This window comes from Phyllostomus hastatus, unplaced genomic scaffold (assembly GCF_019186645.2).
Source record: "Phyllostomus hastatus isolate PE091 unplaced genomic scaffold, TTU_PhHast_1.1 phas_contig_1, whole genome shotgun sequence".
Classification (NCBI taxonomy): domain Eukaryota; kingdom Metazoa; phylum Chordata; class Mammalia; order Chiroptera; family Phyllostomidae; genus Phyllostomus; species Phyllostomus hastatus.
The window spans coordinates 27,433,482-27,460,651 of record NW_025333498.1 but is presented as its reverse complement, the minus strand read 5'-3'; the positions used below and the strand labels follow the sequence as shown (position 1 = coordinate 27,460,651).

Here is a 27,170-nt window from a genome sequence, read left to right as displayed (position 1 = left end):
GCTCGTGGGAGTTGACAGGCTCGGCGAAGCTTTCCAGTTCCCAGAGGAAGGCCGAGGCACGGACAGAGGAAATAGACTCTTCAAGCCTTCCCAAAATTCAGCGCCAGTTGAAATTTAACAAAATGCCCCTGGGTGCTAGTTCAGTGTTCCAGGATGGTTCAGAAAAAGAGGCTACAGCTCTTCTAATGCAAAGCAGGTAAGAGCAAGAGGTAGAGCTGCTTGGTGGCAGGGTATCAAATCTGCTAAGCATATGTGAAAATCATTAAGGCTTCCATATGTTAAAAAGAAAAAATGTACTGAACACATTCCAAACAGACTACTCTTTATTTGTACAAGATTTTTTCCTATTTCTCAGCAAAGAGGGCATGATTATGACAAATTCGTTTACATCCTAGACTACTCACAGGTAATCATTGGTAAGGGCTTCTATCCTGATGACTTCCCAGGATCCTTTTGTAATAAATGTGCAATACTGATTGGGATTTAAAAAAAAAAAGGTTGATTAGACTCTCCAACCAAGATTAAGAAGAGGATTAAATCATTTATATCAGGAGTTCAGATAATCTCCAGTCTTTTTCTTGGGTCTCCCAAGCCCATCCACCTTACTAGATACCGCCAAGGAATTTGAAATAGTCTGACTATTTGTACACATTCATCAATTTTTATGTAATGACTTCCACTTCAAGTCAGTTAAAAAAAAAGGGGGAGATCAACCTGCAAGGAATTGTGTAAGAATACTTACTTCCTTATCTACTTGGAAAAGACAAATGTGTTTGTAGCCCTCGTTATTGCTGATGACCTTGTAGAAGCTGTTCCCATCAGAGGTAAAGTGGGGTTCTGCAGGCTTAAACTAGAAAATATTAGAAAAAAATGTTAAAGCACATTAGTCTCATCTCAGTACCAACTTTAGTTTTAGAAATTACAACACCCACGCATAAAACCCATGCTTCATTTACTTGCCAAATGAAACCACAGTGTCTTGGAAAAAAAATTCTCCTTCTAGAAAATGCAGACAAAAAGATCTAATGCCTAGAAAATTCTTTTGTGAGGAGTGAATGAGAGAAGGCACATGAAGAGGCTGCCGTGGGGTACTCTACACATGGCAGTGGTTACTGTTCTTCTTGGACATCTTCTCTCTGTGGAGGATAACTCTGACTCCTGACTACAAGTGTGCAAAAACTAGCCCTCGCTCTTCAGTTTCAAGAAGCAAATTTCTTCCACGTCACAAATGTGCTTTCTTGAAACACACTAATATTATATTTGACTGTTTCAGGTTGGAGGTGGTTTGTAATTTGAGGGATTTTCTTCTTCTGCCTGTCTTTTGCACGGATTTCTTTTTGAAAGTCAGAAAGTCCTTCACTATTTCTGGACCAGATGCCATAAGAAATGTGTCTTATATTTCAGCACAGAAACATTCATAGGGTTATCATTTTATTATAAGTCTTTTCATTTTGCTAAATAAGATCAACAGTTTACCAAAAATAGTTGTATGGAAATACAGAACAGAATTTCCATTTTTTACGGTTCAATAGAGAAAATTCTCAGAATGTAATGTAGTTTAAGCAGGAGAGTATCTACCCCAGCCTGAAAAGAATATGCCACTTAACAACTTTGATTTCTTTACTGCATTTGAGAGCAGGTAGGAGATGGTCTTTTAGAATTGTTGGTGCACTTCTCCCTTGATGTTTCCCTCTCCTCAGCTCCCATTTTGGAAATGAAGAAAAATGCTTCCCTGCTCTATTTAGTGATTCGAAGCGAATTCATTTATGGAGCAAGCTGAGGCGTGCAGTACACTTGGTGTTCTCATTACAGAGCTCTGAAACACATTCCCCTCTCTAGACCTGTGTTCACAGCCTTATCTTTTTAATACATTTCCCTGTTTCCCCTGGATGGAGTTGTGCCTAGGAGAAATGTGTGAAAAGTGGCATCTGTCTGGTTAAATACAGAGAGGAAAAAACATATTTTTTTCAGAGAGTCGTGAGGAAGTGTAGCACGTCTCTTGCCATGGAGGAAACCACTTTTCATGTTGGCAAACCTCTCCCCTCTGCCCAATCAATGCCTGAAGAAAAAGGACGTGTGAATGCTCTCAGAGCTCCCAGCCCAGCTGGAAGGGGCCATGTTCCTGAACATGGGGGACTCTCATCAATACCCAATGAGAGGAGAAATCTTGACATGTTTTGTGTCACTTTGTTTCTCTCTTAAAGGGGACTTAATGGGAGTGGTCACAAAAATTAGGTGAGATTCCATCGTCATCTTTCACATGAGGTGCCATAATGGTGGGAGTTCCTTCACCAGCTTGCTTCACTCCATAGCTTACAACACCTTGGTCAATGATGCTGCCCAAGGTGGAGCGTGCTGGGAGTGAGAAGCCTGAGAAATCTCTGAGGGTCATCCTTCTTTCTTGGAATCAGCTTTGCATCTGGGGACTATCAAAGTGTGAACCCACATGAGTATGATTTCCTCCAAAGAGAGCTGCATGGGGGGATGAAGTGTATGTCACTGAATTTCTGCTGGGTGTATGAGTAGTCCCATCTTCTGCATTCATGCACACTATAAATGCAAATCATGTTTTCTGCCTCCAAAGAACATAACTTCAAATATGAGGTCAACAAGCACATTCAGTACCTTGGCCGCCTTTCAGCAGTGGTTGTTTTTAACATACCAGGAGCTACAATGTGCCCAGAGTATGTTCTTTGTTTTGCCTGCTCCTCATTATCACTTCTCGGCCTTTTGGCTGAGATCAAGTGTATGCTCTTCATTGATTTTCCACTTGCCCCCTTACTTTTTCCAGCTGAGTATGTTAAATATTCTCTATAAGAACTTATCTCTGCAGGGAGCATTTAAATATTTTGAGAAACAGGTCAACAAATATCTCGATTATTAACAAATCACACAGGGCCCTTGTTTGATATATCTACATATTAAATAGCTCTGAGTATTTGATGCATACTACAGAAAAATCTGTCTCTTAAATACTTACTCTTCCAACCCAGCCAGTAGTACTCTCTTCAATATGCTGTCGTCCCTGGGGAGGAAACAAGACAAAATGTTTTAAAAGGAAGTGAGACATGAGTTCAATCCTTTAGCTGTGATTTGTGGTAATATAAATAAAATTTCACTTAAAATAATTAAAAAGTTCTCCATTCATATACTCATATCTGTGTTGGCATTTTAAAAATATCCAACCATATTAAATCATTTACCTCTTTTACCTAGAGCTCTGTCCTGGGTCAAAACCCACCTGCTGTCTTGGAAGCCCTCCTGGTATTTCAGTTCAACAGGTATAGAACTGGGGGCAATCTCATTCTCTCTCCTCCCTCCTGACCAGCTTGTTCTCACTCCTTCATTCTTTTCCTGGTGAATGGCCAATTCACCCAAGCCATAGACCTGTGAATTATTCTAGTCTCCTACTCTTCTGAGGAGCCAGTCACCCGCCTCAGCCCTGTCATCTGGTTCTTTGACTTCTCTCGTCTTTGTCCACCACTACTGTCCCAGTTCATGGTCTCGGGCTTTGCTTGATATGTTACCCTAATCTCCTGGTTGGACACTCTGCTGCTCTTCTGTTCTTTCAGTCATCTCTCCACTTTGCTCAGCCCACAACAGATAGTTCTATCTCATTATGATCCTACCCTCTTTAAAACCACCAAATAGCTCCCCATGTCTTACAAGATATGTCCAAACTCCTCAGAATGGCACCTGAGCCTTAGTCTGGACCTCTGACTTCAGTTCTCACCATTGTCCTTCTCTTCCAAGCCCTAGTCCTGTGTATCTGCAGACCCTGCATGCTCCGAGCTGTTCACAATGCACAGCCTCTGCTCAGAGGGCCTTTATACCCTTAGCTTCCCAACATGTGGCAGCTTATTCCAGAATAAGAGACTCCAGGTCTCTCCCACAACATCTCCCACCCCACTATATCTGCCCTCAATCAAATTGGTCATATTCCTTTGCTCTATATTCCTTGCACTTTGCTTATACTTTTTTAGGGCACAATGCCCTGGTATTAGGGCAGTTCAATTGGCAGAAATCAAAGAATTTAGGTTTTACAGTGTGCATTCTGGCTGCCATGTGACCAGAGCAACCTCCCTAACCTTACTGAGTCTCAGTCTCCTCAGTGTGTGGCTACTGTGACTATTCAAGAAATGGTAACTATTATTGTTGATTTTTATAATGGAATTCCTTAATAGAAGATAAAATTTGGAGGAAAAGCATGCTGTCTAATCCTTCCTTCCTCCCTCCCTCCCTCTCTCCTCTCCCCTCTTTCTCTTTCTCTCTTTCTTTCTTTCTTTCTTTCTTTCTTTCTTTCTTTCTTTCTTTCTTTCTTTCTTTCTTTCTTTTTCTTTCTTTCTTTCACAGTGACATTGGAATATAATAGATATTCAATGCTTGCTGCATGAAGACATGAATGAATGAATCAAGATATGGGTTGCCCAAACTTTCTAAGGTGACAATCTGTCCTGTGCCTAACCAGGATGGAAACAGCTAGAGGAGGTGCACAGGACCCATTACCAGAAAAGCAGTTTGTAGAGGTATCCCTGATTGATGCCCACAAACCTCTACCAGGCTTTACTCCTCCTGTGGGGACTGGCTCCCAACGGAGCTTTAACCGCGATCCACCAGCCTGGCTGCACCTCGTGGTCCCCTGGCTGTACCCTCACCCTACCTCATCCCAGAACCTCAAGGTTGGATCAAACTTGCATGTGCTTCAGTGTTGCCACCCACTCAGACTGGTAGTTATCTATTTAAATTCTAAAGCTCTTTGCTGCCTACCAGCTTTTTGCTGGTATGGTATAGATTTGTAGCCTCTTGATATTTGTTTTGTCTCATATATATACTCAGCCCATCATTATCCATTTCCTGTATTTTCTCTATTGAAACACACTTCATTGACCTTTCAGAGCCTGGTCCTCTTGGACTTTTGAATTTTGACATCAAATTCTGCCTTCTCAGTTTCCAATCACCACCCTTCCCAAGTGACAGCATCCACAACTAAAACAGTGTGACTAGTGAGTGAATGTGAAATAGAAGCACCAACAGGTACCAGATTGCTAAAAGTTAGTTAAGACTTACATACTGTCTGAGGGTCAAAGAGTTGGAAAGAACAGAAGTTCGAACTTCATATCCTGACTCCCAAACTGTCACTTTCTCCCTGTTTTGCACAGCTCCTCCATGATGACATGTAACCTCAGAAACAGAACATCCCATTTAACCTTACCACCGAGCAATTCCATCTTCCACTGGACTCCTCATAGTCACAAATATCCATTACTGAATAGTTCTGCATCCTCCGGAGCCACTGCAAAGAAATCCTTTCTTTGGTTACCCATGTCACGTCACACAAATAGTGATCCCTGGAAGGAAGGAAGGAAGGAAGGAGGAAGAAGGAAAGAGAAAATAATCATTTCCAGATCTTGGCACAAATGGACATTTTACTCAATGAAATGAATCTGAAAGGAAATACAGTTTTAAATGGTTGCTGAAAGCATGTAATGCCATTGTATAAAAAAAGAGGTTCTACGGGAAGTAACCTCACAGGGTGATCTGACCATAAGTTCCTAACTGGGGAGGCCATGGTGGGCAGTCATGCCCCAGTCTAACTTCTTCAGTAAAAGGTTTACCTTTGCCTTAAGGAAGCCCTGTCCATTGCTCTAGTGTACCTTAGAAAGGTCTGTTTTCAGCTCCTCAAAAGCAAAACCACCCTCAAGAGAGCACATAATCATGCTAACTATCCTCTAATCCAATCACAATCCTGACTTGCTTTCTTCCACCTTCACGTAGTCCTCCCTACGTGCTCACCTTAACTCCAGGTGCATAAAGGAAGGTGCTAACTGCCAATTTCCAAAGCATCTTCTCAGTGTGTGGGGGTCTTACTTCCAGGTATATCCTCTGTTGGACTCAAATTAGCTTTTACAAATTTTTTCTATGGGTTATGTTAACACCATAATATTACACCTTTTCTTAAAGCTCAAAGTATAATTTGATTTTAAATGGAAATTAAAATAACTTTGACAGGAAAAAAAGCAGCTAACATCAAATGGTGGTTTAGCATACATGACTCAGGATATTTCAAATGCTCAACTTGGCCCTTGGTGGTTCTGGGAGTCGAAAGTGACATTTCCCTATCTCCTTCCTGTCCTGTGGGAACATTACCTTGAGGCCAGTGACATTGACTGAGTTTTGAGTGTATTCTGGTAATTTGAGTGCTTCTCTAGAAAATTCTTCTTATTTGGGTGAAACTACAGCTGCCCTTTTTCTCAATTGAATTTTCAAAGGAGAAAAAATTGACTCGAATCTTTACAAACTTTGGAAATCAAATACTTATATTTTATAAAACCTCTCAAGAGTCAAACCATGAGCGATATGAAGACACTAAGAAACCCTTTGGTATTTTAAAGTAAATTTATTCAAATAGAGGTATCTCTTAGGGTGCATCCTCCCACCACACATACCTTTAAACATTTTCAGAACTACATTTTGATCTGTATGGAGATGCAAGGAATTCATAATTTACTTTGCAGAGCACTATGTGCTCTGGAAGTTTTGTTTGATTTGTTCTCCCCACCTCCCATTGTGATGCTGTTCTTAAATCGCCCTTTTCACTGTTCGATCAAAGCCTGTCTCCTTTTGTCAGAAGGATTCTGAAGGAATCTTTTCTTCCCGCATCTTCTAATCTGGCTTTGTGGCTGTATTCCCTCTCCCACGAATGCTCTGAGACCCTCCCTTGCTCTTTCCTTCACAGGCTTCCCCCATCCCTCCTCTTGTCACTGTGTCGACTGCTCTCTGAGGTAAGACCACGACTGTCTGCTCACAGCATAACACCAGGGCTTAGAAGGACAAGCACTCACTAAAATTCTGTGGAATGCAGCTCTGAAGAAAGGGGGAAAAATCCTATGCTGTCTTTTGTGGTCTAAATAGTCTGTCCTTCCTCAGAATTCACAGATCACTTCCTCGTTCCACTCCCTTCACAGACACTAAATCAAACGCCAAGTACTTATTGAGCACTTAGGATGGATCAGGTGCTGTATAAAGCACTGTAAGCCCCTCACCACATCACTTTTACCCTTTTACAGCTGGGAACACAGTCTGTTCACACACCCAGGAGTATGAGGGCCTCTAGGTTGTCCATATAGGTGGCAGATGTTGAAAGAACATCAACCTCCTTCACCCAGGGATTCCTTTCCACTGCAGTCCTTTCCATTGCTTATTAAGAACCTATTCACTATCTTGTCTGCACAGCTGGCTGGCTGGTATTCCATGAACATCCTCTGAGCCTTCCCAGCTGCGCTTGTGCCGCTTGTGTTCAGTCTGAAACAACTGCCGTGCTCTAACTCCTTTAGGTCTTACTCAAGCATCCCCTGTCCAGGATGGTTTCTAGGAAACCTCCTTCCACACTGCTTCCACTAGCCTTAAGGTGCTTATCATGAGCGGCCAGGCTCGAGAAAGAGCCTTCCCCTTTCCTAAGGTGGCCTTGTAACAGTGGGTAGTGAAACAGGGGGAAACTGTAACCCACCTTACCATTCTTTTGACACTGTTTCTGCAAGTGCTGACTCTGACTAATATGTAGATAAACAGCATGCTTGCATAAGAATCCTAGGCACTAACTTCAAAAGATACAGACTCCACCTCAGGCCTCCCAGCTCCAGGAGACTTCCTGACTTTCAACCACGGAGCCAGGATGATGCACACCAGACCATCACTTGCGCTATCAGAATGGACTGCACTGAGAACTTTTCAACCCCCTCCTTTGATCTCTTAGTTCTGTTCCCCTCTCCCTCCTTACAAAAAGCTCTGCCTTCACTGAGAGGTAGAGATGGGCTTCGAGATGTGAGTGCCCTATCTTCCTAGGGAGATGGACTTCGAGACAGAGTCCCCCATCTTCCAGATTACCAGCCCTGAAAATAAATCACTTTCCTTTATATCAAGACCTGCCTCTCGAATATTGGCTTTTGAAGCGACCAGCAGCTGCACCTGTGTTCAGTTACAGCTTGGCTGGGCAAGGGACAGACGAGGGGGGAAGTTAACTCTTACACATGATTAGTGGGGGTCGCTTGGTACTAAGCACTTTATCTACAAACAGCCATTAATTATGCTCTTGGGTTCATAAATTAGCCATAGAAAAGTAAATTTTCCCCACTTGAAAACATTGAGTAATGGAATTTGGGAACTCTGCCAGGAAACTCGCATGCATCTGGCATCTTCCCTGCCCATTTCTAAATTGAAGGTTCATGAACCCGTATTCTTCATTACCTTTGTCACTCTCCACTGCCCAAGGTGCACTCTGTTCCCTGTGAGTGCCCAACACGACAGTTCACCAGCAGAGCACACAGCGATTTTTTAATTTAACATACACACACTTCTCTTCAATCACAGTTTTCCTTTAGGATTTGGAATTAGGAGGAGACAGAATGAGGGTGCAAATCCCACCCCTGAGCTGAGATCCTGACAGGACCAGATGTCAGTGAATCATAAAAAAAAAAAAAATAAGGAAACTAATGGCTCAATTGTACTTTTTATCAAAAAGTTTAAATCCCCTTTTAAAACCAGAAAAACCCAACAAGCAGGATTATCATTTATACTTTGCACTACATGCTGATTTCATTGTGCAAAAACAGGCAACTATCGAGTAGACTTTGATTACGTAATGGCTGTTGGGGGGAGTAAAAGTGGGACTGTGCAGGCAACCTGACCTCCCTGTGAGACAAGATCAACACAGATTCAACCAGTTCTAACTTCTAGAAGGGAGTTAGCACACAGACAATATGGTTGACTTTAATACTAAAGCAATGGAGTAATTTCCAGACACAATAATAGGTCATGCCCATGTGGAATCTACGACGTGCCTGGCACTGTTCTAAGGGCTCAACATAAAGCTCATGACGACTGCACCTGCTGGATTGCCGGAGTTCGTGGTGCACAGACAAGGGAATGGCAGTGAGGAGAGGTTAAGGAGCTTGCCCAAGGTCATGCACTGGGAAGTGTTGGAGCGGTTGGCTTCAGATTTCCTGCTCCCTGTCGCTCCCTCTGTAGAACCTCGCACAATCCCTCTGGTAAACATTGCTAGCTCGCACCCTCTTGCTTCTTTTCAGGATAACACTCATCACTCCAGGAAATCTATTTATTCCTAGAGAGTGTGTGTAAACTGAATAATTGAATTCGATAAAGCAAATCATATTTACATGCACTGGGAGAGACTTGCTTTTGAAAGTCATAATACAGGGGATGCCTTGGTAAAGTGACTGTTGACTTCCAAACAGTAGGCACTTAATAAATGTGTGGAGAGTGACATTAATGCCCCAAATTTGTATAAACGTTTCCCTTAGTATATTAAAGGTGCTTAAAATAAGGTACACATTACTAGCTGGAAAGAATATTGGAGAGAAAATTGCTACTAAGAGCAAGTGCAGACGGTGCAGTGATTAATTCAGCGAATCCCCCAAGGAAGCAGGCGTCCTGCCAGTGCTGCCCGTGGGCTCCATGCCACCCTCTGCTCTGACAGGGATGCCAGCCTTCCTGGGGCCTCTGACAGATCGCTGAGGAGAGGAATGGGTGGGGTGAGATGGAGCAGAACTGAGCTCCTAATCTGCCTCCTTTATTGTAGGGTGTCACCAGTTGCCAGGGTACTTCACTCCAGGTCATTTATCTCCTGTGTGACAATCGCAGACCTTATTGTCCCTACTTTACAGGGTCATGAACTGTTCAGAGGACATATAACACGTCTTTATTGTGTCCCTCAGGAGAGGAGAATGGGGTGGGGTAGGTGACAAGCTGAACGTGATGTGTCCTGGGAGCTGTAAAGCCATTCAGCCATTGCAGCTATCGAGTTGAGTCACCTCGGGAGAACTCTCCCTACCCAGTGTGAACCTCAGTACTCTCACCTGTACGTGTCTCACAGTGGTGCTCTGGAGGCTCTGTGGTTCTGTCTAATCTCCTGGGACTCCTAGAGGGAGGAGTGGCGGTGAGAACTGGGCCTGCAACCTGGATAGCAGCCGGCCATTTATTTCTGACACTGCACTTCTGTGTGCTCGCTCACTGAACAAAGATTTCTGGGTCTTTAAAAGTTTGCCAGCTGCTGATGAGGTATAAAGCCCCTTCTGGATCTAATTTTTCAGAGCACGTGCTCATGGTTCATCCTCCCCTCAGGTATTAGTTGTAGACCTAGAGGTCATACCAGAGGCTGCTGCTCTTTTTCTTGGACAGCCCTGCACTTTCCTATGCAGGTTCCTCCCACTTCATGGCTCTTCCTCCCCGCTGTGCCCTGTTCAGTCTGCACATTTTCCAGGGCACTGTCCTGGATTCCTGGGGTCATGAAAAATCCCCAATGCCTCCAGCCTTCTGTTTACACCTCTGTCACATTTGTTCCTAGAGTCCTATATCGGAATGTTTTGTACCCTCTACCAGATCATGTCTTAGGAGGGCAGATGCTCATTCTGAGGACGTTTGTGTGTGAGTCGTGAGTGCTCAATCAATGTTGATTGAACAGAAGGTGGGATGGGTCCAAAGAGCAGATTGTAAAACCCCTGGGTAAATTTTTATATCTTTGGACAAACTCAGGGAAAAAAATAATTACTGATAACTGGTCTCCCCTCAGAATAAATAGGTTAATATAAATATTTCTAAACAAGTCGATGAATTAATGGCGACAGAGCAAAGCCCACAGCATGTCCGATGTAGTGAATGCAACCCTGAGATGGGGATGCTTCCATATTGCCCTGATGACAACTTCAGGAATCTGAGGGTGCCCGCTGATTGCGCACAGAGGGAGGCACCTAGCACAGTGCTGACAAGCTCTGTTTTCCAAGTCAGAAAAACAGGTTTGCATGCAGAATCCTACTTGGTCATTTTCTTAACCTCTAGGTCCCACTTTCTTATCTGTAAAATAGGCATATAATAATGGTTGTTGGAAAGAGATGGTTACTTTAAAGATTAATGTAATAAAGCCTGTGACAATGCCCTGTGTCTGCCACATAGTGAGTGCTCAATACATGTTAGTTCTTATTTAAAAGCAACAACAAAACCAGTACAAATAAAAGAAATGAATCAGAAGCAACATGACAGGCCCAAATTCCGTGCAATGTGGTGGTTATCTTTACAGGAAAATAACAAAGGGCTGAGGGTGCTAGTGGTAGAATTTCAAACCGCCAAGGATTATTTAAGCAACTGATCTCCTGAGGCACATCAGCATATGAGGCACCTTAAATTTAATCCACAGTTTCCCTAAAGTTTTCTAGTTCTTTTAAAAAGTTATTTATTGATTTTTAGAGGGAGAGGTAAGGAGAAAGAGAGACAGAGAGAGAGAGAGAGAGACAGAGAGAGAGAGAGAGAGAGAGGGAGGGAGGGAGGGATTTGTTGTTCCTGTTATTTATACATTCATTGGTTGATTCTTGTATGTACCCTGACCAGGGATTGAACCTGCAACCTTGATGGATTGGGACAATGCTCTAGTCAACTAAGCTACTGCATCAGGTCTCTAGTTCTTAAGAGAACCTGGAAATCCTGTGTGATGTGACCTTATTCCCATCATTCTCCTTTTCACTCAGGTAGCTCTGGTCACTCGCCCTCCTCACAGTTCTTTTAATGCACCAAGCATGTTCTCTTTGCAGGGTCTTTACATTTACCTGCTCTTCCTCTGCCTGGATACAGTGACCCCAGCTATCCATGTGGTGAGACCCTACCCTTTCTTTACATCAATGCTCACAGAACATCTCATCAGAAAGGCCTTCCCTGACACCCCTGCCCACCTCCATCATCATCAGCGTCACATTTGCCTTGCTTTGGGCATCTTCAAAACATTTGTCACCACCTGACTTTTTATACATATCTTTGTTTCCCTGGTTCTTGTCCACCTCCATGACCCTGACTGTAGGTTCCACGATACTAGGGATCCTGGCTGTTCTATTCATTGTGTAACCCCATCACTGACCCTGCCCAGCACAGAGACATGAGTGTGCTTGATGAAGAGTGGTTGAGGGAAAGAATGAATGACTGCCAGCCTGAGGGACACCATGGGAGAATACCATTGATTCTGCTATTCATCTTTTAAAATGTTGCCCCTGGAGTTATACAATTGTCCATGCATTTGGGTCAAGACTCTTACCCTGTTAACATAGAAGCAGGAGCAGTGATTTGTACAGAAACTGGGTTGGTGAGATTGTCAGTATTTACAACAAAGAACTTTACAGTTGGATTTGCAGCTCCTGCCTAGGAAAAAACAGTCATGGAATTGATATTGACAAAAAATGTAAGATCATTGCAATGTTTAAAACTGTACAAAATGTCTGCATTACAGCCATAAAATTATAACAATCAGACACATTCAAACAATTTAAAATAGATAAAATGAACATAAGGGAGGGTCACGAAATACAACCTTTTCATGTTCAAGCAGAAACACATAAGGCCCAAAATACTCCTATTTCAATAAGAAATATTCATAATTTATGTATACTTTATGCAAACAGGGATAAATTTCTTAAAATCATTTCGGATATTTTGCAAATATAACCTGACCCCATAAGACAAGAAGTCTGCTGGCTGACCACTATGAAGAATTCCTTGGGTTCAGCCAAAGACATGATCCACCCAGAAAATTAGTTTCCCTGAGTCGAGAGCCAATAATGCTAATTAGAAAACCACCATTTTCACTCTAAATTCAGGTTCACCATGTTGGAGCTTTGCAATAAATACTATGACAGAAATCTATAAAACGTTTTTACATGCATACATAGATCTTCTACTGACAAATTAGTTAGAAATAATATATTTTTAGTAAGAACATTTTATGGTTTGTTTGTTTTTTGCCAGTTTCACTCGTCAAAAAATAACATTTCACTGAAAATATATCTCCATATTTAGTCTCTGATCTTTTTTTCTTTTAACTTCCTCTGTCTTCCTAAAATGGCAGCCCTTCATAAAACAAATTGAGTGAGTCAGTAAAAATAAAAAATCCCTTTTTCCAAATTGCTTATAGCAACAAAAACACTTTACTATTAGATTTTCCTATGGACAACACGGTGGCCATTATTAATATGATCCTAGTAAAGAATCACGGTTCCCTTCTAAATCCCCATCTTCCTCAGCTTACACTGCTTAAGAAAGCTTTTCAATTTTTATAAACATGCATCCGGAGACGGAGAACAGCCTTGAAAACCAAGACATGACACTATTATTCCAAATGTAGGATGTGTGAAATTAACACGAGTGCCAAATCTATAATAGAACCACTAAAACTAGTCATGTATCTGTTAATTAGTAATACAACCTGATATATAATCAAGCTTTTCAACTTCATCTAGGGCACATTCCAATTTCTACAAATGAGATGAGCTTGTGATTCAATTATAGCCTCTCTTTTCCTTCATTCAAACATTTCAGTCCCAGTCCCCCTACCTCTTTCAAAAGCATTTTCCCCATCTTTTTCGGCTTGTCATTCCTCAAAGTTTTTGGAGAAATTACAAAACCTTAAATCACACTCTTTCCTAGGATAATAAAAATACTTTAAAATTGCCAGATGCTGTTGACTTCAGCAAGAGTAATCACAGCAAGCTGTTGAAGAGAGACTGACAATATTTTCATTAGCAAGAAAGGATTAAATGAAACCATTCCCTTCCCATCAAATCACAGAACCACTATATGAATAGGAGCACAGACCTTTGGATACGGAATGTGCATAGTCTTTGGGTATTGCAGTGACTCATCAAAGTAGACAGAGAATTCAATACGCGGGACTTCAGTGTCGTTAAATTGGGCATATGCTAGAAATGTGCTGTTTGGAGACCACCACAGAGCAGAGTGGGTATTGAAGATTTCCTCTGAAAAAAAAGACATAAATTGTTCTGTTACTAGAAGTAGCTGATAAATTGGCTCTGGCATTCAAAATATTTTTCTCATTAGCTTTAGTAATTACAGTAGAGTTCAACTAATGAACCACTTTGCATTTGCTGGGCTTCCAAAATCAGAGTAATACAAATGAATAAAAATAAAATCTTTAAGGATAGATCTGGATTATAAAAATAAGTAACCCGTTGGACTGTTTTAGAATATTTTAGCACACAATATTTAATATGCACTCTTTATGCTGCAAAACGTACTAAAAGTAAATTTCACACAAGGGGCTGATTCTCCTTTGTAATTTTCAAACAGTCAACATGCCAGTATAATCTTCCCAACAGGGTGGGTGGTGTGTGGCTCCATGCTATTAAACCAATATGGTGCCCAGCGTTTACTACTTTTGGCATAAACAAGATATGGGAAGGATGGATTTAGAATGGCAAGGAGCTCCATGCGACCACTACTGAGAAATATCTCTTTTGCCTAGCCTAGAAACTGAAGACTTCCTTGGAGTAACTCCGTGCTTTGATGTATAAGTTGATGGGTGAGAAAAGAGGGTCAAAGAAGGATGCAAAGGAAAGGAAAGGCCTTGATTTCCAGAACACTGTTGGTGTCATTCTCAGTCTCTGGCAAACGTAGCTCCTTCCTACGTTGATTATGAATCCTATTCATGGGACTTCCAATCTGTGGCTTTTAAAATGCCAGAACCTCTTTTATCAATGGGGAATAGAGGACTCAAGTAGACTAGATGGAAACTCCTAATCCTTTATGCAGATTTAATCCACGAATCTTATGTTCTGCTGTGAGTGTAAAGGTAGAAACAGAAGCATAGAAACTTGAATCTTATATTAGGAAATCATTTATCCCAATAACTTTTCTGATTCTTGAGGCTTCCTTACAAGTTTCTTCGAAAATCTTGTTTTCAATAATGATAATAAGAGTAGTAATTACAATATTAGTAACAATAAAATACAATAATAACTATGACAAGCAGCTAGTGTTTAATGAATGCAACAGACATTGATAAGCAACAGACATCTATTATCTCAGTTAATCCACATGACAACTCACTGTGCAGATGAGCAAAGAGGGGCAGTTAGGCTTAAAGAGAGTAAGTAATTTGCCCAGGATCACACAGGCAATGACTGATAGAATGAAGACTAAATCCAGACTTGTTCAGTGTGAGTCCATGCTTTTCATCTCCATGTTCTACAGTCATTCCTGACTGTTTCAGCAACTCTAGTAACAGAAAACCTTTTCTTGGTAAGGAAGCCTGCTCCTCCCTTGACTGCTTTACACCCATATCATTGACTTACATTTATGTAACAATTCAGTATTTACAAAACACTTATCTAATTTAATCTTCCCAGAGATCCCTGGGTGAGTCTATTCACAGCCCATTTTACAGAGAAGGTACCTAAGGTTGAGAGGGGTTGAGTGAATTAGGATGCAGGCTTTGTGATTTCAAGTCAAGGAGGTTTCCACTAAGAACTTCATATACTGAGTTGATGTCTCACTCCTTGTGGCTTCTACCTATTGGTTCTAGTCTAAGATCAAGATGCCATTACTTAAAATTAATACAATTACAGCAAGGTTATGGTTTTTAAAATTTCTTGTAAGTTCAAGAGGCAGGTGGTGCTCTTTGTTTTGAATTGGTGGTTATTTGGAATACAGAACACATTTTTTCCATATTGATGACATATTAAAACTATTATAAAACTACTTCTGGTTGAGGCTTCCTGGTCAAGATGGAGGCATAGGTAAATGTGGTACTCACATCCTTCACAACCATGTCAACATTACAACTAAGCTACAGAACTGTCATCATTCAGAACCACATGAAATCCAGCTAAATACCTGAGATGTCCTACAACTAAGTATGTAAAGAAGAGGCCACATTGAGACTGGTAGGAGGGGTAGAGATGCCAAACAGACTGGTTGCACACCCATATGTGACAGATAAAAATCAGGAGGGATAGCTTGGCTGCAAAGGTGCCTCTTGAAGACTGAGGGGTCCCAGCCCCACACCAGGCCACCCAGTCCAGGGTTCCAGTGCCGTGAAGAGAATTTCCCATAACTTTTAGCTGTAAAAAGCAGCAGGGATTGTGGCTCAGTGAAATGGAGGGATTCTGGAATCTCAGGCAGTTCTTCTTAAAGGGCCCACACATGGACTTAATAGGACTCACTCCCTCTGAGTTCCAACACTGGGGTAGTAGCTTGAAAGGTCCAGGAACATACAGGGAGCAACTGAATTGTCTGGCACCAGGATGAGAGCTAGGGAGGCAGTTTTCTCCCAGACAGAAGTACTAGCAGAATCCATTGCTCCTTTTATTAGACCTCTCTCAACCTAGCTAGTAGATGGGCACCATATCTGAATCTCCATAACCTGGTCAATACTGTTCACCCAACCTGGTGATTTTGTGAGACACTGCTCCACCCAAATTGTAGACCCACTCAAGCAGTTTTCATTGGATTTTCCATACAAATGACCTGTATTGCTCATGTTTCAGAGTTTCCTAAAATCTCTCAAATAAGCAGCATCTGGTCTCGGCATACCCTGTACCTCTTGTTAAGTGGCCCCAGACCCAGCCAAACTTAATTTGCAGTTTGGCCTCTCCTGGGCACCTCCAAGCCCTGCACAAGTAGCAGGATTCTGTGAATCGCTTTCTAGCTCATGCTGTGTAGCCCCAGGCAGAACACAGGTGCAGGCTGACCATGGCCTGTACCTCTGAGGAGGTCTGAGAGCCAGAGCACCAGGTAGACAGCTTCAGAACACATCCTGGCACCACCCAACCACCTTCATAAGTGATACACTCAAGGGGCAGACTCAGTGGGTGCCAGAGCCCTGCAGAAGTAAGTCCTGCTCCTTTGGGTAGGCCCTGGAACAGCTGATCTTCCACAGTCCTTATAACCAATCAGCCAAGGAATAAATCCCTCCCACTGAGATACCAACAAGAATCAAGTCTCAACTACAACAGGTACACAGCCCACATAGGACACCTGGAGTGCCTAGCTTGCATGATCTAGGAGTCTGTTGTGCCACTGGACCCTACAAAACACCTATTAGATAAAGTCAATTTACAAAGCCTGGGAGACATAGCAGTTCTACCTAATACATAGAAACAAACACAGGGATGTTCCTAAAATGAAAAGACAAAGAAATATGTCCCAAATGAACAAACAAAACCAAACCCAAGAAAAAGAACTAAACAAAATGGAGATAAGAAATCTACTAGATGCAAATTTCAAAACAACACTTCTAAGGATGCTCAGTGAACTTAAGGAAGAGTAGATGAACTTAGAACTTCAACAGAGAAATAGAAAACATATAAACAAAGCTAGAAAACATTTTAAAAGTGAGAAATAAAGTATACATTAACTGAAATGAAGAATACATTACAGAGAATAAACAGTGGAGTAGATGAAGCAGAGGACCAAATCAGAGATTTGGAACATAAGGAAGCAGAAAATACCCAATTGGAACAGCAAGAAGAAAAAAGAATCCTCCCAAATGAAGACAGTATAAGGAACCTCTGGGATAACTTCAACTGTATTAATATTTGCATATGGGGTTGTCAGGAGAAGAGAGAGCAAGAAATTGAAATGCTATGTGAAAAAATAATGGCAGTAAATATCCCTAACCTCAGTGAGGGAAATAGACTTACAAGTCCAGGAAGCACAAACAGTCCCAAACAAGATGAACCCAAAGAGGCCCACTCCAAGACACATCATAATTAAAGTGCCTAAGGTTAAAGACAAAGAGAGAAGCTTAAAAGCAGCAAGAGAAAAGCAGTAAGTTACCTACAAGGGAGCTCCTATTAGACTCTCAGCTGATTTCTCAACACAACATTTGCAAGCCAGAAGGGACTGGCAAGAAATATTAAAAATGGTGAAAAGCGATGACCTACAATCAAGATTACTCCACCCAACAAGGTTATCATTTAGAATTGAAGGACAACAAACAACAATTGATGGTGAAGATATAGAGAAAAGGGACCCCTCATTCCCTGTTGGCACTGTTGGTGGGAATGCAGATTGGTTCAGCCACTTTGGAAAACAGTATAGAGTTTCCTTAAAAAGATAAAAAAAATTGAACTGCCTTATGACCCTGCACTTCCACTCCTGGGAATTTATCTAAAGAAACACAAAACACTGATTTGAAAGAGTAAATGCACCCCTATATTCACTGCAGTGTTATTCATGATAGCAAAGATTTGGAAGCAGCTCAAGTGCCCATCAGTAGATGAGTGGATAAAAAAGTTGTAAGTGTAAAAGCATTGTGTAAGTGTATTACACTTATACAATGGAATACTACTCAGCAGTAAATAAGAAAATCTTACCTTTTTGTGACAGTATAGATGGACCTAGAGATATTATGCTAAGTGAAATAAACCAGTCAGAGAAAGACAAATACCATGTGATTTCACTCATATGTAGAATTGAATGAATGAAATAAATTAACAAAGAAAATATAAACAGTTTCATAAATAGAGGGAACAGAATGACAGCTGTCAGAAAGGAAGGGAGTTGTAGACCTGGGTGAAAAAGGTGAAGGGATTAAGGAAAGGAAAAAAAAACCTCATAGAGATAACAGTATGGTGATTATTAGAGGGACAGGGAGGTGGGGGTAGATAGAAGAGGGTCAATGTGGGATAAATGGTAATGAAAGGAGTTTTGACGTTGGGTGGTGAAAACACAGTACAATATACAGATGATATATTATAGAATTGTACACTTGAAACCTAGTTTAAAAAAAAAAGAATTACTCTAGAAAGTCTCTGGGGAAAAAAAGAATTGTAAGAGATATAAAGAGCTTCCCAGACAAGAAAAAGCTTAAGGAGTTCACCACCAAACTGGTATTATATGAAATGTTAAAGGGTATTCTTTAAGAAGAATAAGAAAAAAGATCAAAATAATAAAATGGCAATAAATACATACCTATCAAAAATAAAATCTACAAAATAAATAAACAAGCAGAACAAAAACAGATTCATAGGTACAGAGAACAGTTTGATGTTGCCAGATGGGAGAGGAGTTGGGGGATGGCTGAAAAAGGTGAAGGGATTAAGTACAAATTGATAGTTACAGAATAGTCATGTGGATGACAAGTACAGCATAGGGAATATAGTTAATAATATTGTAGTAACTATGTATAGTATCAGATGGGTGTGAGATTTAGAGAGATGATCACTTAGTAAGTTATATAATATCTAATCACTTGGTTGTACACCTGAAACTAACATAATATTGTGTGTCAACTATAATAAAAAATATAAAATTTATTTCAACTAAAAAAAAAAACAACAAACTAGTTCTGGTCAAACTGAAAGTCCTGAGAATGAAGAGATCATGGGTAGGGAGAACAGAAAAAAGAAAAGGAAAGAAAAAATTTTCAGCCCTTCCTGATAGCAAGCTGTCTGAGTACAGGAGTCTGTAGCAACCCCTCTCCCCGTACTCTGAACGATCCTGTGATCTCTCTCATCCCACCACCCTGACCTTCCTTATGACCCTGGACTTTGTGTCCTCCCCCAAATAGGACACTTAACTTGCTTCCTGACAATTATTTGTTGGCATCTTTGTCTCCCTCTCTGGTCTGAATGTCCTGAGAGCAGCAGTTGAGTAGCATTTGTCCCTGTGTTCCTAATGCCTGGCACAGCACCTCACAGGTGCTTGGCATTCAATTTGAATTGCACTGAATTACCCACACCCCCAATGTCAACACTGCTACTTCAGAGGGGTAAAGAGTGTTCCATCTTCCAAAATTATTTCCTTCTCCACACCTTCTCATACTTGTTCTCACCAAAATTCTTGTTTTCAGCTCTGAGTTAGGCTAATTACATTCATACTCAAGCGTGAAATCATATAATTAGCTTTATACTAAAACATCAAGTATTATCATTTAAAAATACATATTAGCTAAAAGTAATCAATTAGAGTAATCCATTAGAATATCACAAAATAAGACAAAGTGAAAACAAAGACACAAAGAGAGAAAGCTATTTGGGGACATTGGGTGAGATGGAGGGCACAAATTCCAGAGTAGAGGCCCCTCTGGGAGTGTCCCTAGTGTGGTCCATGGACCTGTCTGAACCTCGCAGCTTTGTTTGTTCTCTTAGTTCTGAACCTACAGACTCTCAAAATATATTCTCTTCTGAGTCCAACAGCTCTTCGTGGCTGCAGTGGATAGGGTGGATCTGATACGTGGAGAAACTGGTGTGTTCTTTTCTAAGTATGGCTCATTTGTATATTTACAAAAGCAACTATAGAAATTTCCCTATAGGGACCAAAGTGTCATTTTTAGAGACAGGTCTACATTGGAATGTGAAGTCATTCATCATTCTTCTGATTGTGAATAGTTTAGTCATGAACAGGCAAAATGAGATCCTTCTAACAATTATCTACCTTAGAGAAGACTTCAGTGTTAGGGGGTCCTTACCTTACACCTAGCTGTTCCTGAGAAATGGTCAGGTTATAACTTTGGGAAGAGGCACTACCCTATTCACTTCAGGGACCCTGGAAGCTGTGCTGTGATGTCCATCAAGTTTTGAAGATGGTTTTCAATTTTTAAGTGACTAGTTTCAGTAAATTTCATTATAAGTTTTAATCACACACTTATTTCTGAGCCATGGGAATTTATTGTTTTTTTAAAGTAATTTTTAAAAAAACAACATTACTCATTTAATTAAACTTGACTTAAATTGGGAGCCAACTAAAATTAGATTATGAAGAAAAACAATTTTTAACTATGAAGAAGAAGTAATAGGATGAAATAAGGAGTCATCATTAATAAGCATGAGGCAACTTTGTGAACAGTTTGAAACAGTCTCAAAATGCCTTTTACCTTGACAACTATAGACATGAAAACTATTTTTCTAATATCTTCTAAGTCTTGGCAGTGTTTTTTAAGATTTTATTTATTTATTTTTTAGAGGGTGGAAGGGTGGGAGAAACAGAGGGAGAGAAACATTAATGTGTGGTTGTCTCTTGTGCACCCTGTGCTGGGGACCTAGCCTGCAACCCAGGCATGTGACCTAGACTGGAATTGAACCTGCAACCTTCTGGTTTGAAGGCCAGCACTCAATCCACAGAGCCACACCAGCCAGGGCTGAAGTGTTTTTATATTTTCTAAAACTATCCTAAAAAAATTATTCTTTTAAAAATCATCTTAGTGCCGTATTTTGATCCACTTTTTTCTTAAGCCTTTTTAAATTTTTTTCTTCTTTAAAATCAGAAAATTATAATTTGTCCAAATTCAAATGAACACAGATCCTTTATAAAACAGGCGTTTTCCTCCCTTCTACTCTGCAACTTTCAAATAGTTTTTTGTCATCTTTAGGAATGTTGTGGGAGTACTTAGCTTTCTTTAGTAACTTCTGGGGTAGGTAGGCCTGGGTAGAGAAACATCTGATAATCTGCAGGCTTTTATGCCCCAGAAAAGCTGCCTGCACAGAAAGGCCCTCTGTTGCGGTAGACCCAAGACAATAGGGGCATTGAGAAACAATGAGGACAGAAGCAGCACTAACTCCTGCTAAGAAATTCTTCCTCTTCAAGATACCTGGTGGTGTGCGTGCTAAAGGCAATTTGATGACATTTAAAAGATGCAAGAGTGACCTTGAACTTCTCACTTTTTAAAGAAATGTTTGACTGTTTTTAAAAACTTACATGTATTCTGATTTAATAATGCTTTAAAGTCTCTACCTTCGTAAACCCAGTCAGCTATTCCATTATTTATTATGTCTTCTTTCCCAGTCCATGTGATCCTGTGACTTGATGCACTTGGTTCATTTTTAATATAAATATCATTTTTCCAAACATATGCCTAGGAAGATTGAAAATAATATTGAAATGTAATAACATGATATGATATATTTTTATCCTGAAGTTCAAGAAAACAGTTATCAACTCTTTTATCCTAAAGCAATATTGGTGCACTAGTATAATGATTACCTTAGGTTATTCAATTTGTGCAAAATGAAAAGTCATTTATTTCTTCCCCCTAATATTATTAAATTATCAGTATTCAAGCTATAACCTCAATTAATCCTAAAAAATCACTCAATATATTAAAAAGGAGAGACTCACAACCGCCACTATTTGGATGCTGAAGTACATAAGAACACTGGGAAAGCTGACCGATTCCATAGAACAATGTGTACTTTGCATTGTTCCTTGGGGGAGATGACTGAGGGGGTGCCGCTGTGTGCTTGGAGGGAGAAGTTCAACTACAGATAAACATTCTGACTTCCTCTTTAGATTCTTTTGGCCTTGGACATTCTCTTAGCTACAAATCAAGAAGATATATCTACAGTGGCACAGAGAGGGTCACAGAACTAGCAGAAAGCAGGTACTATTAAAAAACCCACAAACTACAATAATAGCAAATAAACCCTAAGTACAACAGAAATTAGAATTTAAGAGCTTAATAAACATTTTCCCATTAAATAAACAATTCCCTGATGATAGTTCAGAGACATTCAGGAATTATATTTACTATGTTTGACTAGTGAAATATTATTTTAGGCAATAACACTATATTTGATAGTGAAGTTTTGGCTTCCAAAGCATCTGCTCTGTATCAGAATTAGTAGCTTCTGCCTATAAAAGATTTGAGCCATTATTTTTCTGACAATAAAAGAAACTCACTAACCAATTTATGACCCTCTGATGACCATGTGATCAACTGTGTGTCATTTGGAATTTTTTCTTCTGTAATCAGCTGCCTGGAAAAAAAAAATAAAAGGAAACAACTACCAAATGAATAAATCACAGTATGGTTTTTTTGGTTTTTAAATTATTACACTAGAAAGCATGATATATTTTATGAGGAAGTCACTGACCTTTTATTTAAGTCATAAATGTCATATGAAGCTGTGAAGGAATGCCTCCATTTCTATAAAAGAAAACAGACATTTCAGGCACCTGTGATTATTGATAGTTCTACAACTTGCTATAGGAGCTCAAAATGATAGACCAAGTAACATAACATTTTACAATTCTTGAATGTTATCTTTTCTTATATATTCCCTATCTAGAGCCTTATAATTTTAGAATTTAAAAAAAGCCTTAGAGACTATCTATTACAAATTCCTCTGGACTTCATCTATAACCCAACTTTGACATCACCTCTGCCAAGAAGGCTGCCCAGGACTATCGTGGGCTAACGCGCCACTTCCTCTGCAAACCTTATTCCTAGCACTAACCACACTATGTTAAATTCACCTGTTTAGGAAGAATGCACATATTCACTTTCAACCACCTTACTAGCAAAATCTTTGACATAGCTGTAATTCTATTACTGGTGATGTTGTGGAGAAATGTTAACTTTTCTACATCAATCATGGAAATATAAAATAGTATAGATATTTTGAAAACCAACTAGCTATATTAAAATTGAAATATCTATACCATCAGTATTTTAAACAAGCATCTCAGGAAGCCCAAAAAGAAAAAGCAAACCAAATCCAAAGAATTCAGAAGAAAAGAAATAATTATTATTATTTAAAATACTACTTTAGGTAAAAATGGTAATCAAATAGAAAAAAACACAATAGAGGTAATTCAACAAAGCCAAAAATTTCCTCTTTAGAAGACTAGAAAAATTGTGAACATGGGGTGAGAGGGAAAAAAAGGTGTGAATGACTAATACCAGAAATAAAAATGATATACCACAACAGACTACAGACATTAAAAAGTTATAAGACCTTATTACAGACATTTTTTTGCTCATAAATTTTAAATGAAAGAAAATGAGAGAATTCCTTGAAAAACAAGTTTAAAAATGAGACAAAAAAATAAAAAATCTGAAGCAAAAAAAGACTAAAGATAAAAAATATACATGACTACAGATTTGTACTTATGAAACATTATTTACATGTGAATACAAAGGTAAATTAAGTGAAATTATTTATCTATATGTCTGTCTTTCCTACCATACTCCTAGAGCACAGGTGGCGACCACAAGGCCCGAGGGCCGAATCCAGCCCTCCACCTTGTTTTATCCGGCCCAGCACCTTGTTTCTACCTGGTGGCAGCATCGAGCTCTCACTTAACTGTTGAGGAGTAGTTACATTTATACAGTCCTAAAATTACATTCGGCCCTTTGAAGGCAACCTTGAGGCTGATGTGGCCTCCGGTGAAAATGAGTTTGACACCCCTGTCCTAGAGGAAAGAAATTGTGTCTTATTTACCTTTAAATACCTTGAACTTGGTCACTTGGTCTAGTGTAAGCCCCAGAGTGTGTATTCAAGGAAGAAACTCAGTTAAAATAATAGATTTTACCTATAAGGATGAAATAGATGAAATAAGGTAACCCAAGGACTCACTGTGCAGTAACAGGGATGAGACACAAGCCAGGGTTCTTAACCTTGAAGAATATTTTCCTCTTATCATTGATCACTCCTCCAACATTTTATGTCAACAAATATTTATTAAGTCCCTTCTTTTTGCAAGTTCTACATTTCTTTTTGAATCCTGGATTATTTTGACACACCCTATGCTTGTTTCTGGGAAACGGGGGAGTATGATACCTGCTGAAGCCAAAAGGTGTGGTACAGGCTAACAACACTGAGATATTTAAGAAGGTTTGAGATCATTCCAGGATAAGATCCATCTCAGTGTTTGAAAAGAAGCCCAGCATGTTTGGAATGTTCACTTTATCTTTTGAAACAGACTCATCAATCTACTTAGGATATAAACATTGGCAAGTATCCTCCATGAGGCATTATTAGCTAAGATAGGCTCCTTCTCCTTGAGGAGCTTGTAGTTGAATGGGGGGAAATGGACAAGTAAATACAAGAAAAGAATCATAAGGAATACAATGGAGGTGGGTGGGGTGAGGCAGGAATCATAAGTTAGGTACTGGGGAGGGGAAAAGCCCTATGAAAAAGGTGATTCTTGGGCTGTTTCAGTGGCAGAGGATTTCCACACGGCAAATAGGTGAACGAGGCATCATGGCAGAGAAAAGCTGAAGCATACAGACACAGGAGGGATCATGTTTAAGAGTACAGCTTTGGAGCCTTCTGCCCTGGATTCAAGTCTTGATGTGGACTGAATGTTTCTGCCTCCCTCCCCGAAATCACATGCTGAAATCCTAACCCCCAATGTAATGATATTTGGAAGTGGGGCCTTTGGGAGGTGACTAGGTCATGGTGGAGCCCTCAGGAATGGGATTAGTTCCCTTAAAAAAGAGAGTCCAGAAAGATTCTTTGCCCCTTCTGCCACGTGAGGACACAGAGAGAAGATGGCCAGCTATGATCCAGAAATAGGACCTTGCTGGACACTAAATCTGCTGGCACCTTGATTTTGGACTTCTCAGCCTCCAGAATGAAAGAAATAAATATCTGTGGTTAAGCCACTCAGTGTGGTATTTTGCTACCCAAGCCCAAATGGACTAAGAGAAGTCTCTGAGGTGTAATGGCAGACAAGTTTCTTTCTAAGCTTCAATTTTCTCTGTAGGAAAATGTCAAAAAGACAACAAAAATCTCAGGTTCATGAGAACGTATATGAAGGGCTTAGCAAAGCTCCTGGAATTGGCAGCACGTGACAGACCACGCTACTCTTCCCATCTCTAGAGCGTCAGGCAGTGCTGGAAAGATGCCAGGGGAACCTCTGCACCAAGCTGGGTGCTACTTATTTATTACTGTGTTCATTCATTTTTTGGTAGCCACTTAGAAGTAATCATTACTCTAAAAAGTAACTTAGAAGGAATAATTCATCTTTCTAGAAGCACTAACTCAGCCGTAGAGAAGCTATGCAAAGAAATGTGAGAGAAGAAAACTGCGTAGCAGACCTCCAAGGGAATGGAATAAAATTAGACTTCTTTTTGTTGTTGTTCCGGATGGATTTCTTAAGCACTGATTAGTCAACAAATTTATGTTGAGCGGAAGATTTCATTGGATGCTCTGAGAAGTCAAATAGGAGGCACAGTTCACTACTTTCAATAGTCTTATAATTTAGTGCTTTGAAATAAATTTATGAAGAGAGCATGGAAACGGAGTGACAGAGGGTAATGTTAGATAAAATGACCCAAGCAAGCTGGGACCTGAATTACTGAAAAAGAAGAGCCAGATGATGACTGGGGGAAGAAGGTTCCAGAAGAAAGCAGTGACAAGTGCTTTGGCTCTTAGAAAGAAATGAAAGAGATGTTTGACTAAATAAAAAGTTGTGCATTTAAAGGTTCTTAACTTCGGATCATTGGCTCACCTGGGAGCCCTTAAATCTACCCGTGCCTGGGCCACCCATGGCTATACTGGCTTAACTGATGTTGGGCAGGCTGCATGGATCTGCATTTTTAAAAACCTCCCCAGGTCATTCTAAGGGACACAGAAGGGTGAGAAGCACTGGCTAGCCATGGTGAATGCAGAGAGAGTGGTTCAGGGGATGCAGAATGGGGTCCACTCACCCAGGCTTCTGAGGAGGCTGTGTTAGAGTTTGAGGTTTATTCTGAGGGTGATTTGAAGTCAATGACCATGAAGGTTTAAGCACAGGCATAACAGAATATAATTTAGGTTTTAAAGGGAGCTCTTTGGATACTGCCTGGAAAGCGTGGATGGCAGGAGGAAAGGACAGAGTGAAACAGCAAAAGCAGTCACATACGCTAGTAAACTTCAGCGCCACAACAAACACAAATTACCAATGATTGTTGTCCAGCTAAGGTCCATCAGGGAAATATATCCATTACTGCACATCAAATGGCACTTGCTGAACTTGGCTGAATAGTAAATTGAGCTGGCATTTACTATTCCATCTCTATCTTAATGTCACAGTCTTTATATGTTAGCCTTTAACATGGATACCTGTTATTCAGTGGCTCTTAACCCTGGTTGCCAATTAGAATAATCTACTATTTGAAAAAATAATAGTGATGCCGGTTTCACTCTAGAGACTTCAGTTTATTGATCTGAGGATTGGACTTGGACACTGAACATTTTTTCAAACTCAAGTAATTTTAAGCCACAGACAGCAGTAAGAACCACTGAATTAAACAAACAATAACCCATTAATTGGGAACAGATGTGCTAAAGTTGGTGTAGGACTCTGATTTGCTCATAGTTGATAAATTTAGCAGAACACAATCATCTAGTCTTCATGTCCAGGATATGGAGCCCAGCACAGTGAATCCAGGGTAAATATTATGATTGGGAGTCACCGTCCCAAAGTGGGAAATGGAATACGGGATGGTTTGCTTGCCCTGCGTGCAGCAGCAGTGGTGTGTGAGATAATGTGTTTATAATAGTATTTATCATTTACTCTAGGAAAAAGCAGAGGTGGGGATCCCCAGCTTTGTATATTCTTTTCAGTGCAGGATATCTAAAGGTTTTTAATTTTTCTTATATATCTCAAAACTT

General features: G+C 40.2%; 1 protein-coding gene across 1 annotated transcript in view; it reads right to left on the bottom strand.

The window, feature by feature from the left end:
• Positions 1–27,170, bottom strand: part of DPP4 (dipeptidyl peptidase 4) — an 81,391-nt gene that overhangs the window by 28,220 nt on the left and 26,001 nt on the right. Inside the window, exons 6-14 of the mRNA XM_045859078.1 lie at positions 22,662–22,714; positions 22,472–22,544; positions 21,523–21,643; positions 13,645–13,805; positions 12,092–12,195; positions 5,213–5,348; positions 2,981–3,025; positions 743–850; positions 405–472 (exon numbers count right to left, since the gene is read on the bottom strand). Of these exons, the coding sequence (XP_045715034.1) occupies positions 405–472; positions 743–850; positions 2,981–3,025; positions 5,213–5,348; positions 12,092–12,195; positions 13,645–13,805; positions 21,523–21,643; positions 22,472–22,544; positions 22,662–22,714 (869 nt within the window). The remainder of the gene's footprint in view (positions 1–404; positions 473–742; positions 851–2,980; positions 3,026–5,212; positions 5,349–12,091; positions 12,196–13,644; positions 13,806–21,522; positions 21,644–22,471; positions 22,545–22,661; positions 22,715–27,170) is intronic.